We start from the raw sequence: 13634 nt of genomic DNA, 5'->3' as shown, positions 1-13634 counted from the left end.
GCATCACAGACAGGTTGCTGGCACAATGCTCGGCTGGCTCCACGGCGGAACAGTTTGTCCGTGGTGTGGTTCGTGGGTGTCGGTTTGATATAGCTCTCTAGGAAATAGAGGTCGCAGCCATACAGGCTACGCAGAAGGTCTCGACTGGCGCCCAGCATCACACGCCGGTCCGCGGCATTGCGGCTGTGCGACAGACGCGGAATCAGTGTGGTCTGCACATGATAAAGAGGCTCGAACAGGTAGAACACCTCCTGGTGCTGGTTGAGCAGCTGGCCAACGAAGGAGGAGCCGCTACGCGTGGTAGCCAGGACCAGTATGTGTGTTTTGCGCGTGGCGTTGATGGAAAAGTAAGGGTAGTCATCGCAGCCTCCACCGCCCGCTGTTCCACGCTCAAAGGGAGGTTCTGTCTCCTGCCCCCCCAGACCACAGTTCTGGGGGCTGGGCAACGGGCACAGCTGGAAAGGCTTGGAGGTGAGTGTCCGGATGGCCGTGTACTGGATGGCAATGGAGGCCAAGGCCAGCAGAATCACTGCCTTCCAGGAACATTGCATGGCTGAACCACTTCATTTAGACACAGCGGTCCATGCCAGGTCATCCCTGCGAACAAAGAATGTTTAGTCTTTTTTAATCTTCAAGTGAGACACAGTGTATTGGAAAATGCAGAAGATTACAGCCAAGTCTCATTTGGTTGCACCAATTAACAGTGAGACAACTTGTTTTGTGATTGATTTCAGGGTTAAAGATGACTCATCACTGGGTCAAATGTGAGCACGTGCAGACCAAAAAGAAAAGCAATATGTTCATTGGTGTGTTTAAAAAGACGGTTGAAGATTAATTTAGATGCTCAATAGTAAGACAGCGAGATCACTCCTTAATAGATGCTGCTTTCAGCCATGAGGCATAATCATGTGACTTAATCATTCAGTGCGGCAGTCTAATTTCTGAAAATAGATAAAGAAGTTCTGAGCCCCTGTTCTGGTTCCCATCCAATCAGCTGACACCGACTGCCAAAACATGTACAGCAGAATGAGAGACCAGACCTCAGCGGAGGGTTTAAATTTAGACACGTTTTCTGTTTGTGGCCAAGTCTAAAAATAGATTTGACATAAATATGTAAAACAATTCTGCTTCATATTTCTGCCCTTCAAAAAAAAAAAAAAGTTCCTGTATAATGATTATTAGGCCCGTGGAATACTTCACCGAGTACTGCAGCAGACCCCATTCATCCGGCCTGGCTCTCTGTCTGTTCCATCATGTCTGCATCTAATTCAAGGACCCTGTTTTGCCTGATTGGAGAGCCTAAGCATTGTGCTGCATACCACTTGTTCATGAAGAAAGAAAAAGAGGGGAGGAAAAAAAAAAGAAAGGTAAACAATAGTTTCAAGCCCCGCTGCCAATGTCATGTCAAGGGGAACTGGTGCTGTGAGTGGGGAGTTAGATAATAACATGGAAATCTGTCACGTTCAGGGTTTTCAACTAATAGTAGGACAGGCGGGGGTCTTGAGACAAGCAACTTTAAAGGCAGCAGCAGCAGCAGCAGCAGCAGCCATCTCCACTTCAGAAGCCATGCATGAGACTTATGAGATCTAAAAGGGGAACGGTGCATCAGGCTCCTTTTGCCTCCAAAGCACAGCGTATTTAAAGGCTACTTTAAAATAACATCTCAGGTGATGAATAGCATCCCGGAACTGCTTCATAAAAGCAAATAAAACTGTATTTTTCATCCGACTGCAGAGCCTAAACACCCCTCTGATGGAGTGACAGAGATGACGCTTACGCTTCATACTGTTAATACCAGATATTGACTTCTATGGGCACCGATGGCAACGCGGACAGCTGATGCTTACAGAGAGCGTCGGTGCTTTCTCTTCATAGACATTTTGAACGGAAAAAACAAAAAACAAGGGGCCCAGCACACTGCAGAGGGAACAGGTTAAAGCTGACAGAGATGTTCCGCGGTGCAGACATCCTCACCAATGCTGCGATAAGGCGATACGAACGCATCCCACCCAGGCGCAAGTGTTCATAAATAACTACAAATATGTATAAAAACGTGCGTAAATCGGGGTTAAATTTTACAATTTGCTATGGTTTGGGAATATGATGGAGCAAATAGCACACTTGTTCCGCTATACCTTGTTGGTAGTGGTAGTATTCTCATGATGCGCCGTACGTCCGCGAAGCACGGCTGGTTCTCTTCAGTCCTCAAATGTTTTCCACGGTGCGCTTCTTCCCGGCTAGGAGAGGAATAAACATGCGCCCGGCGGACCCGTATATTCCATGTAGCGGCGGCGCGGTGCGTTTAATAGTTGCTTCAGGCACACGGAGGAAAAAAAAAAAAACGAGAGAAAGTGTTGGGAGTAACGCCGGAGAGCGGCTGTGTTATTACTGAGCAGGAAGGCGGCGAGACCAGCGGGAGAGAGAGAGAGAGAGCGAGAGAGAGAGCGAGATATCCAGCCGGGCTTCCCTTATATGATGCGCAGAGGCTGAGTGTGTGAGGTACACAAGGACTGACTGTCTGGACCACACCAGACCCCTCCCCCTTTCCACCTGCCCGCCTCTCTCTCTCTCTCTCTCTCTCTCTCTCTCTCTCTCTCTCCTCATCCTCATTCTTACCCCCCTCACACAAGCAAATCAGCTCCTTTCACTTGTGGCACCGAGTTCATAACGATCCCATCAACCATTCCATTTGAACTGTATGCAAATGTGTAATTTACAAGAGAATATTTTGTAACTTCTTTTTTTTCCCCCCCTTTCACCCCCCTCATGAATGGAATGGCTGAGGCATTCCAACATTTACAGGATCATTTACTGTAGCTCCCTTATCTTACATGTCACCCCGCCAGTCTTATCAGAGGCATTTTCCTGCGTGAGGGATTTTATGAAAATAAAATAATAATAATAAAAAAAGTTTCTCTTCTGACTTCGACATGAACTCGTCACATCAGCACTATCGCCTCGGGCTCTATGATTCTGCAAAGCCCTGTCCCCAGGGCATCCGCAACCCACTTATCGATAGGGCGGTGGGTGGGCCGATAATGCGTTACGAGTGCGGAAAGTACACTCTTAAGGAAATGTAAATCAAGTGCGAGAGAGCATTAGAAAATGAGTGAGGAAGGGGATAGCGACGAGCATGGCGTCCCGCGGCATGCAACAGCACAATGGAAGACAACCAGGTGCCCTGCCAAGCTGTCTTCAGAGGGGTTCCTTCTTACCACGGTCACAAGAAAAGTTCTTAAGAACAGTTGCTGCCTTTGTCCGCAAAAAAAAAAGCGAGGAGAAACCTAAACCCCCACCGAAAACCCTATGAAGACCTTGCATCAACAGTACTCCTCAATAACCACACCCTTCTATCTATGTCATGACAGATTTCGCTGGTTTGGACCGAAGAGATAGCACAAGTACGTCTTTGTCTGTCATTAGGTGACTTGGTTGACCTTTGTGGCCTCTAATGGTCAGCAGTTGTCTAGCAGTGGTGTTCTCATGACTTGTATGTGCACAAGTTCCCATGACGTCAACCACAAGTTTCAGTTTTAAGTCGCAGTTAGGATCTTTTTGTAATGTGCAATAAATCCCCTTATTAATAATTTAGAGCTATACAGGTCATTAATAAGACCTGTATACAGACGACTTTTTCTGTTTACTTAATAGAAAGTCAGAATCTCGTGACTCTTTGTTTTGTTAATAATTCAAGCTGCTATTTGGTGGCTTAGAGATAAAGTAACACATTCTGTACCCTCTATTAACACAGTAAGGTCAAATTTGATTGTAGTCATACATTTTCACAACCTGGCAGCCTAAAAGTTTTAAACTTTTGCTGAGTTACATATAACTGCTTTAAAAAAAAAATGTGGTGAATAGAGTTTCCTTTCCTGTCTTTTTGTCCTTCCTCTTTGTTTTTCTCTCCTTTACTTACCCAGGTGTATCACAAATATCCATCAAATGTCAGCATCCCTAGAAAAGCTATTACATTTTCGAAATGACCACTTAACATTTGTTGTGGGTTGAACAACCAAAAAAAAAAAAAGGACCGTAAGATGTTAAAGTGTCTCTAAAATAATCATGCTGGGCTCATGTTATGAACTAAGTTAGACAAGAGATTTTTATTTTATTTTTTTTACATAATAATCATAGAAAATATCCAAAGAACCAGATATGAAGCTACACAGCAAATTTCAGCCTTTGGAATGAACTCCCTTTGAGTTAAAAGACTCCATGGCAGAGTTAATATAACTCTGTTTCTGGAGCTGACTTTTTACACCTTTTTCAGAGTTACACAGGAAATACTCATTATCTACAATGAGTCACATGTAACTCTAAAACTGAGTTCAATTTGATATGAACTATTTGTCAGTGTGTGCTTTTTAGAGTTAGCATTTATTTTATATACCATACATAAGAAAATGGCCACACCAAACACCATGCCGTTGATTTATTGCTTCAATTTCAATATTAATTTAAAATTTAGTACATCGGTTGACCGCTGCAGGTCACGGAGAATCTGTGGTAGGGGAAGGTGTCGTTTATTTTCTGAAACACAACTGATGGTGACCGACTAACTCAGTCACCATCAGTTGTGTGGGGAAGAAGAGACATGGCTTCCACGCATTCATCTGCCGTTCGCTGGTCATCTACGTGAGCTCTTGATGATGTGGGACCTCCTTTTAGCGCCACTCTGCTCTGGGATGTGGAGGAGGTCTTGGATTTGGATGATCTTTACATGCCTCTCAAGAAAGCCTTGACTGTCATGGAAGAAAGAAAAAGAAAAAAGGGGTGTGTATGTATGTATATACTTCACTCCATCCCCGCTAATTGTGCTTTAAAACATACTCTTACACGATGCAAGTTTATCAGAAATTACATTTCATTACCCTTACACAGACACGCACATGACACATGAAGAAAAAAATAATTTTCAGAAGAAATGGTAAAGACAGTTAGCTAACAAGCTGTGGGAGCAGCTACATGGAGAGTGGAGTTAAAGTGGAATTACCGTTTTTTACAACCTGGACCTTATTTCTGACATAAAATACAATCGTTTACTCACCCACATAACTTTGGTGTCATTTGGAGTCGTTCAGATGGTATTTAGATCCGTGTACATCCATATAGTGGGAGTGACTGGGGCACCGAAACGCAGCCTCTAAATAATGCATTATCTGCCGCGAAACTCGTTCATTTCACCAATATTTTGTTAAGATTTGCTAGTGCTATTCTCCATTGAGTCCGGAGTTACCTCTAAGGTTGTAAAAAATGGTTGTAACTGCTGCGTTTCGGTGCCCCAGTCACTCCCACTATATGGATATACGCAGCTCTAAATATCGTCCGAACAACACCAATTGACACCAAAGTTATATGGGGGAGTAGACGATCGTATTTTATGCCAGAAATAAGGCCCAGATTGTAAAAAACGGTAATTCCCCTTTAAAGCGCAAGGAGTTAGCCTAAGTTCAACACCAAGTTCGCAACAATTATTTCCAGCGCTATATACGTAGATAACATAAGAACAACCACAAAATATTGAGAATTTCTAAAGCAGTTTTTGAAGAAGGACAACAATCTTGCAATGAAACCCTTTGTGCTGCTCTTTCTGCGCCACATTGCCTCATCAACTCAGACAGTGTTAAGAGACTTGTTCCCGAACACCCGTGAATGAACTCCAAAATATGGCCCTGAACACAAACTATAGTCAGAGTTATAAAAATAAACTCCAGAAATCTAACTCTTTCACACTTATTTGCTTAACTCCAGATTTTTCAACTACAGGAATTTGCTGTGTATCGATCGCAAGGCTGCGTTTACTCCATATTGAATCTTTTACTGTTTCCCTTCTTTGCCTCAGTTCTCAAGTGGGTGTTTTCCAGCATCAAAATCTTCCACTAAGAGCTGAATCCAAGAAACGTAGTCCAGCTTTGCGAGTACCGGGAACTGACTCACAAAGCTGGACTACGTCAACAGCGGAGTGTTTTTTTGAAGAACTTGTGAATCCAGCAGACGGACAGTCATGAGAGAGGATCAAGGGGAATTGGTTCTGGCAGAGGTACCCGAGCCAGTTAAAAGTTCTGAGGTGGCATTGTCCCAAAGACGCCCAAGATTAACCCGGAGACGTTGAGAGCTCTGGATGATGATGAGCTGTCACATGGCTGACATCGCCCCAGTTCCATTTCACACAGATGTCAGACAGACTTGAAGCCAACCTGGATTTTAATAGTCTTTATTTTCTCAGCATTTTTTTAATTTATTTATTTTTTTCTGGTAAACTGAAAAACAGAAAAAGAACTGACAGAGTGTAATTGCGGCGCGCTTGGCTGAACTGGTGAAATGTATAAAAATGATTTACTCATCAACTTCAACTATTGAAAAAGTAGCTGATGCAGAGTTTTTTTAAATATAAATTATGATGTACTTGCAAAGTGTTAGCTGCTAAACAGTGACGTGGAAACGGCTGAATTAATAAAAAAAAAGAAAGAAAGAAGAATACTGAAGTTAAACAGTCATAAGTGAAAAGTGCAAATGATATAACGTCCACAAATTTGGGGGTTGGTTGCTTGCTCCAGGGACTTTACCTGGGCAGGAGGTGAGACTGTGATCCTTTGGTCACAAACATAGACTGTATAAATAAGCATGGCGGAACTGATCCTCAAAAGTGAAGCTGAAGCAAGTAGAGCTCCCCCTGGTGACTAGCTGCAGTATAGGTCATAAGCTCCACCCCCTCCATGTTTGTGGATGAAACTTGGGTCGAACTAAAATACATGTCAAATATTTTTTTTCAAGGATGGTTTCAGTCATTTTAGGTAGTTAATATAATGTTGATGCATGAAGTGTAAATTTTTTGGATAAGTTTCGTTTAGTCTTTTGATGTTGTAGAAACTGGATGTGACGTAATGGTGACCACCAGTTGCCATGCCAGCACTATTTTTAAAAATAAGTACAGTATATAATCCAACATTTCCTTGTAACTGGTGGAAGCAAGTGAGTTTGGCCAAAGTGTGGTCGGGTCGTCGATATTGCGGCTCTTCACAGCTCCACTCTCAGACTGTACTGCTTTACCATATTGATTATTATTATTACAGATTCTGTTCTTCATTGTGATACCGATTTTTTAATGATTTATCATGAAAAAAACGTGTTTCAGATTTTACCAGTGTTACATATTGTTTTACCCTGAAATGTTTAATATGTAATCTACAAAGAAAGTCAGAGTTAGTGTAGATGCTGCAGGGGGAACAGTGGTTTTCAGTAGAAGTAGAAGTGTATAACAGTATAAACTGAGAAAACAGTGCAAAAGCTACAATACCTGAGTGCATTTACTTAATTATTTCTGAGATGACCACTTGCCCCCCACGGTGAAACTGCTCCCTGAACATACATGTTCACTCGTAGAGATTGCCTGTGCTAACAAAGGCAATCATCTGCTCCAGCAGGTCTTTGATTGCTTCTCTCTTTGTGCATGTTTGTGGCCACATTTATTTGCCCTTTCCTGTATGCTCTGTGAAGCTTCTCCGGTATTGTCTCAACCTCGCAGATGAAAAGGCCCCTGGACGTGCTTATAGCGGTGCCGCGGGGAGGCCAGTCGAAGCGGCAGCTATACAGCTCCGATTCCACGGCTGTCCCCAAGAGCGTTCATGTCAATGAACCCAGCTTGTGGAAGCCTCGTCAAGGGACGCACTCCCACACCGAGGCCGGGCATCTGCTGCGGCGCGATAGCCTTTCAGCACATTATCGCGTAAGGCTATTCTTCTTGAGCACGCTATAAAAGGATTTGTAATAGATTCATAACACGCCAAGCTAAATAATGTGTGTAGGGGGGTTTCTGGCTTTGTTCTTCCCTCTGTCATCTTTATGCCAGTATGCACATGGTGATAGAAGCTGGGTTTTTGTGTTTGGCATTTTTCATTCACAACTTGGAACTCAGTGCACACACGGATTTCAAGGGATTGTCTTGTTCTTATTTGCTAAATAGGGGAAGACAGTTCACAGTGCATCTCAAAGTATTAAAACCTGTGTGCTATTGGTATCTCACCTGACAACAGTTTTTATTCAATATAGCGTTCTTTATAGTGTCTGCTGCATGCCTTGTTAATGTAGTAGATATTTCTTTAATTTAAACTCATTTTCAGTACTTTAGGAAAGAAATAGAAGTATCTTCATTCACACATTTTGGACTTAAAAAAAAAAAAAAACACACACATTCTTCTATTCTGCCACCCTGAGCCTAAAAAAAAAACATTTTAAATTCACATTATACAAGATTACATTTGGGAGATACAGCATTTCCCCAGATAGTGCCAGAAAGATCTACTCCGACAGCCACACACAAGGGAACACAGCTGTTAATTGAGCTGTACATAATCTATGGAAATTAACATTCTTGGCTATGATGGAGGAAACAGAATCCAAAAGTCAAATACCATCAGTCAGTCTTGTTGGTTATGCGGCAAAACCCAGACGACACATTTTTCTTCTTAATATCTGTATAAATCAGTGGTTATAAGTAATTAAATGCCAGCTGTTGTTGGCATTTAATCACAATTGTGTGCAATATGTACAGGGAAATGAAAAATTTGAAAATCTAGAGTCCATTTGGAGCAACAGTACGGTGACAGAGGTCACAAGGCTGGTTGCTACTGAATTTTATCACGTGAGCAAATCAGTGGTATCGTACCAAAAAGCAGGGCATTGATTCGTCTAAAAGCTCTCCAGTCATTCTCATCAATAAAGTTTTTTGAGGAGCGTGAGCAGAAGGCAAGAAGTCGTGCGAGCACAGTGCGCTCCACGCTCAGCTCTTGAGTGCAGCTCCACCACACAATTTCTATCTCTGGCACACACTTCTGTGCGCCAAGGTCATCTGTGCAACGCAATTTCAGGTGCACTCGCCTCTCTGTCCCTGCACTTAACATACACCTCATATGTGTGCGACTCCGTCAACCCCGTGCCCGGCTGCACCACCAGAGAGTTATTCTATAATACGATGAAGCAGCGTATTTATTTCGAAAGCGCGAGAATCATGATTCATTCATACGCATTGATGGTGCCTCATTAAGATCTTTGATTCAAGCAGCCTCCACGGAGAAACGGCTGCGTGACGGATAATGTTTGTTACTGTCCGTCTCATTTCAGTGCTTCCACCCAATGCAGCTTGTTCGTTTTCAGAGTTAATTAAAGTTTGTGTTTGTTTTGTGTTTGTTTAGTTCTTTTTTCTGGCGATTGTGGTTTCCAACGACACTTTTTACATGGCTGTTTGTGATTCAGATGATGCAATTACTGTATGTTTCGGAAAGCAGGACAAAACAAAGTGTTCTAATTGCTCTGTGTGTAAGTAAAAGTTTTATTTTTTTTTCAATTGGAATAAAACCTCTAAGTGCCTACTGTGCGATCGCGCTAATTTCCCAAAGAACTGTGCTTACTCTCGTTAGCAGGGTCTGTGGCGACTGGTTGAAGAGAATGGTCTTCGGACCACTGTTCATTATTCACCACAAAAGAGAACTGCCAAATCTGCATTCCCTACACTGAATATGTAAGTGACCTGAAAAGGCTCCCATCTCCAGCAGCAATGGCGCTGCTCTATGTGCTTCAGACTGCTTGAAATTCCAACTAGACGCCGGTCCCTCAGGATGAGCTTTATGCAGTGTAAACCCACAGAGCTGCGGCTGTCATTCTGCTGTACCGGCTCTTTTGTCAAAGGTCTACTTAATCAAATAGACACCATATATCTCTTCTCTACATGTATCCATATGTATGGGGCCCCAGATTTGATGAACAACTTCATCGCCTCTGCAAAAATAATACGACATTTGTTACACAGAGACCACCACTCAGCTTCATTGGAAATCTTGTCACTTTAGCATATCTGGAAGTCAGTTTCCTCCTCTTTCAGCTAATTATCCAAATCAGTAGACATAAGATATTCAATTTAGGAAAAAAAAAGAAAAGCTGCAGCTCTTTCATTTGAAGGCAGTTGTGTTTGTAAAGCACAATAACGCAAGATAACAGTTCAATGAAGTTCAGCTCAGTTCAGATGTGATCAATTGTTCCGGCCAGGTTTCAGACCAGGTTTTGTAAAGCTGACTTGGAGACAATTTATATTGTTACTGACACTTTATAAACAAAACTGCTTTCTTGAACTGCATTTGTTGCATAACGGATGTTGCTAATATTGGCGTGTCCATTATATGAAGGTTTGTTAGTGTGCTCCATTTTTCTAAAAAGAAATAGTCAAATATATTCCTCCCAAACCAAAAATTTAAAATAAACAAAAGGAGCCTCTCCGTTATCCGTTAAGTGTCTTACTGAAGCAAATGCTTAGTTCACACAGACACAGCAAGGGATTAGAAATGCAGCCATTATGCCTCCAGGAACTGAACAAAGAAACCAATAGGGGCATGCAGCAATCCCTCTACCCATATCACTTTTTGAGTTTACATAGAAACTTATAATAACAATATTATCCAGTCAGAAGGTAAATGAGTCTTGTAACCACCAATCGGAACAGACAAGCCCAATCCGATTTTTAAGAGAGATAATCTCTTTAACTGGGAAATAGTGCTTAATAACCATGTAAACTATGTATCCGATCTTTTCTCTCTGATTGAAATAAATGTCTTGTTTCTGGTTGCACCATTTGGGGTAAACATCAGAGATACGATCTCAGAATTGTTCCAGGCGGGTTATTTCAGCCACTGTGATGGTAGCGATCTAGTCCGAGAAGGCACTGTTCTACATCATTGAGGACACTTTGCATGAATAAATGAAGGCCCAATGACTGTAGTTGCTTTCAGATCACAAACAACTTGACCTGTGCAGATTCCCGTCTGATTGCATCAGAAGCGGCATCCTGGTCATGGGCCAAAACAATCATCACGGACGCCACAAATCCCACTGCACATTTTTTATTACAACTCAGTTAATTTAAATCCTCCACAATCCCACTCTGCCAGGCATTCAAGCCAATCCTAGAGTTGGAATTACTGTAGTTAAGTCTCCATTAGCCACTGCGTCCTTCGGTGGCACCACAGATACTGCCGATAGTACCTCCTGTAACCAGCTGACGCACGCTGTAATATTGCTAATGCGACGCAAACGCCACTGCCAAGAGCAGATTAACGGGAGCTTCACATGAGTCTGGTCACATCTTCATGCTTACACTGTGCCCTTCAAACATTTGCTGTGCTGAACATTGGATTGAGGGTTGGTTCATGAACTACAGCCTGCAGCTGTTGGATGGATGGCTAGTGAACAGCAGTTACTTACTGCTCATTTAATATGGAATAATATATATACACAAAGCATTTGAAACAGACCATTTCTGTATTTTAGAATAACAGTTTCCACAAGAAGTTAGTACATGTAGTATACGGCAAAAAAGTATGATACATAAAAGGCTAGTTGGTAATGTCTTTCAGACGAAATCTGAACAAAAACAAATCCCTGTCTCTGCGGAAATTTACTTGATAATAGGAGAAATGAATCAGTGATTTTAATCTTTATATCCTCATCTTAAAGCATGCCATCACAATGACAGCAGGGCTGACAGAAACAAATGTTGTTATGTGTTACATATGGAGCCAATTACTTATTCAAAGCAGAGGGAATTTAAGCAAATCATCTCCAGTTCTGTTCTTAAATTCGGTAATATGCATCTTTAAAAACAGCCAGGAAACACAGACAAAAAAACGAGAGCTTGCTTGCTTTACTAGCTACGTCTGGGGCTAAATAATTGAAGCAGGGGAGCTTTCGAGTAATCCCCATAGATACTGTATGTGAAAATGCTAATTTACAGGAATAAATAACATATTTACAGCCAAAAGCTGTTTTGCTCCTTATAGCCAATTTCCCAGTTGTTGTTCCCCATTTTTTAAAATTATATCAAGGCTTAAAATGCATGCATAATAAAGGGTGTGTGAGTGACAGGTGGGTACCCTCACAGTCTGCTTCACATAAGCCTGAGCTCCACTCACGCTCCCTGAGTAAGGAGGAGTCAGGCACTGCCAAGATGGAGACTGTCACTGCCACCTACATTGAGCTCCAAAGCAGCTTTTCAGGAAACCTATGGGTGATGTCACAGAGGGTTCATCCTTTTTAGTATACAGTCAATGGGTGTGACCTGTAGCAGCGCCCAGTGTGTCCACAGTTCAAATATGAGAAGTCCTCCAGATAAGACCTATCCTATAGGTGGCTTGACCAGGCAGGTTATTAGGACTCCGTTATAATGGGAACAAACGAGAAGACAGTTGAAGATCTACAATCTCCATGTATGAGGGAACAAGAAAACAATGCACTTTAGTCAAGCAACTGATGGTTGTTTCTGATTTCAAGCCATTAGTCATCATGCAGTGACCTCAATCATACATTCATCATTGTAACCATGGTAATAATGAACCTTTAGCTTGCCCTGCACCTAACCAAGTTGTTTATATTATGTTCTTATTGGATCTGTTCAGAGAGAAATTACTGGGAAGCATGGTGGAATCAGATGAGCTCATCTGCCTACCTTATGGTAAGCAAGTAGAAACAAGCATTGCCTTTAAATGCAAAATTATTTTCAGACGGATAATGATAACAATGCTGCTGCTCAAACTGTGTCATGGACAGTTTGTAATCATTATACAGCGAATGAAAGCCTTCTCTGAAATCCTTTTAAATAGATCTGTCATGGAACGGCTGCACCTCTATGAATCATTCTGCTCTTCTGACTGGCCTGTAATGTGTTTGTGGGATGACTCATTTACGTGTGACAGACATCCTAAACGCTAGATTAGAGAAGTGTTTCTTATCTAAAAGAACTAAAAGGAAATGAGAAGCCTTCCAGTGCAATCATTCCATCTCTGCAGTATACCCTTCAACCCCCGTTATTTTTTTTTTTTATCTTATAAACTGACAGACTAGGAGATTATGTGTAATTATGGAGATAAGAGAAATTTAAGGGCTCTGTTCTTATTGACCTGCCTAATGCAGTGGACTCAAATCTGGATCCCTGAGAGCCTGTTTGTGAGTGCCGGATGTGCATTTTTCATGTTTTTGACATAATATAAGATAATTTAAATCAGCATCTCTCATTTTTATTTAACCTATCACCAACTCTACTACTGCAAATTCAAATGAGACTAAACACCTGAAACTTGATACGGCATTGAAATAAGAATTATAATTGTCCATTTTCTCCCCAAATTGTCTGTTTTGTAATGTAATTTTTTCGGGAGTGATTCCATTTCTTATGTGTCTGCACATTCAAAAGAGTTTTTTAATAAAGGCCTATCTTTTCTTGTACAAACAATTGTCAGCAGGATGAAAACAAATGTCAGTAGGATCATTTCATGCCATTGTTGGGGTTGACCCAAATCCGCTGGTTGCCATGGTAATCAATGGAAAAAACAAAACTGCATTTGAATATACTCACTGGGCTCCCGTGCAAAGGGAGCGCAACGACTTCAGTGTTCAGCATGAAACAGGTAAGTTTGTACTGAAGTGTTGCATCAGCAAATCTGATCACGGTTGTAAAGCAACAGGGCCAAGTCAGTGTTTATATGGTGCGTCACCGTTTTAAATGTGGGCACTAGATAAATCTCTAAAATCTCTTAATATTATTCAATTTGCCACCATCTCTAATAATCCCAATGGGACGACGCTATGAGCCG

General features: G+C 41.8%; 1 protein-coding gene across 1 annotated transcript in view; it reads right to left on the bottom strand.

Moving 5' to 3' along the window:
* The window catches only part of LOC311486123 (carbohydrate sulfotransferase 1-like), a 1411-nt gene extending 492 nt beyond the window's left edge, over window positions 1–919 (bottom strand). The window contains exon 1 of the mRNA XM_084541885.1: window positions 8–919. Within this exon, the coding sequence (XP_084398011.1) occupies window positions 8–551 (544 nt within the window). The 5' untranslated portion in view covers window positions 552–919. The remainder of the gene's footprint in view (window positions 1–7) is intronic.
* Between the last annotated feature and the right edge of the window lie 12715 nt (window positions 920–13634).

This window comes from Chelon labrosus (assembly GCF_963514085.1).
Source record: "Chelon labrosus genome assembly, chromosome: 3".
Classification (NCBI taxonomy): Eukaryota; Metazoa; Chordata; class Actinopteri; order Mugiliformes; family Mugilidae; genus Chelon; species Chelon labrosus.
The sequence above is the reverse complement of the archived record's forward strand: the minus strand, read 5'-3'. Positions and strand labels throughout refer to the sequence as shown.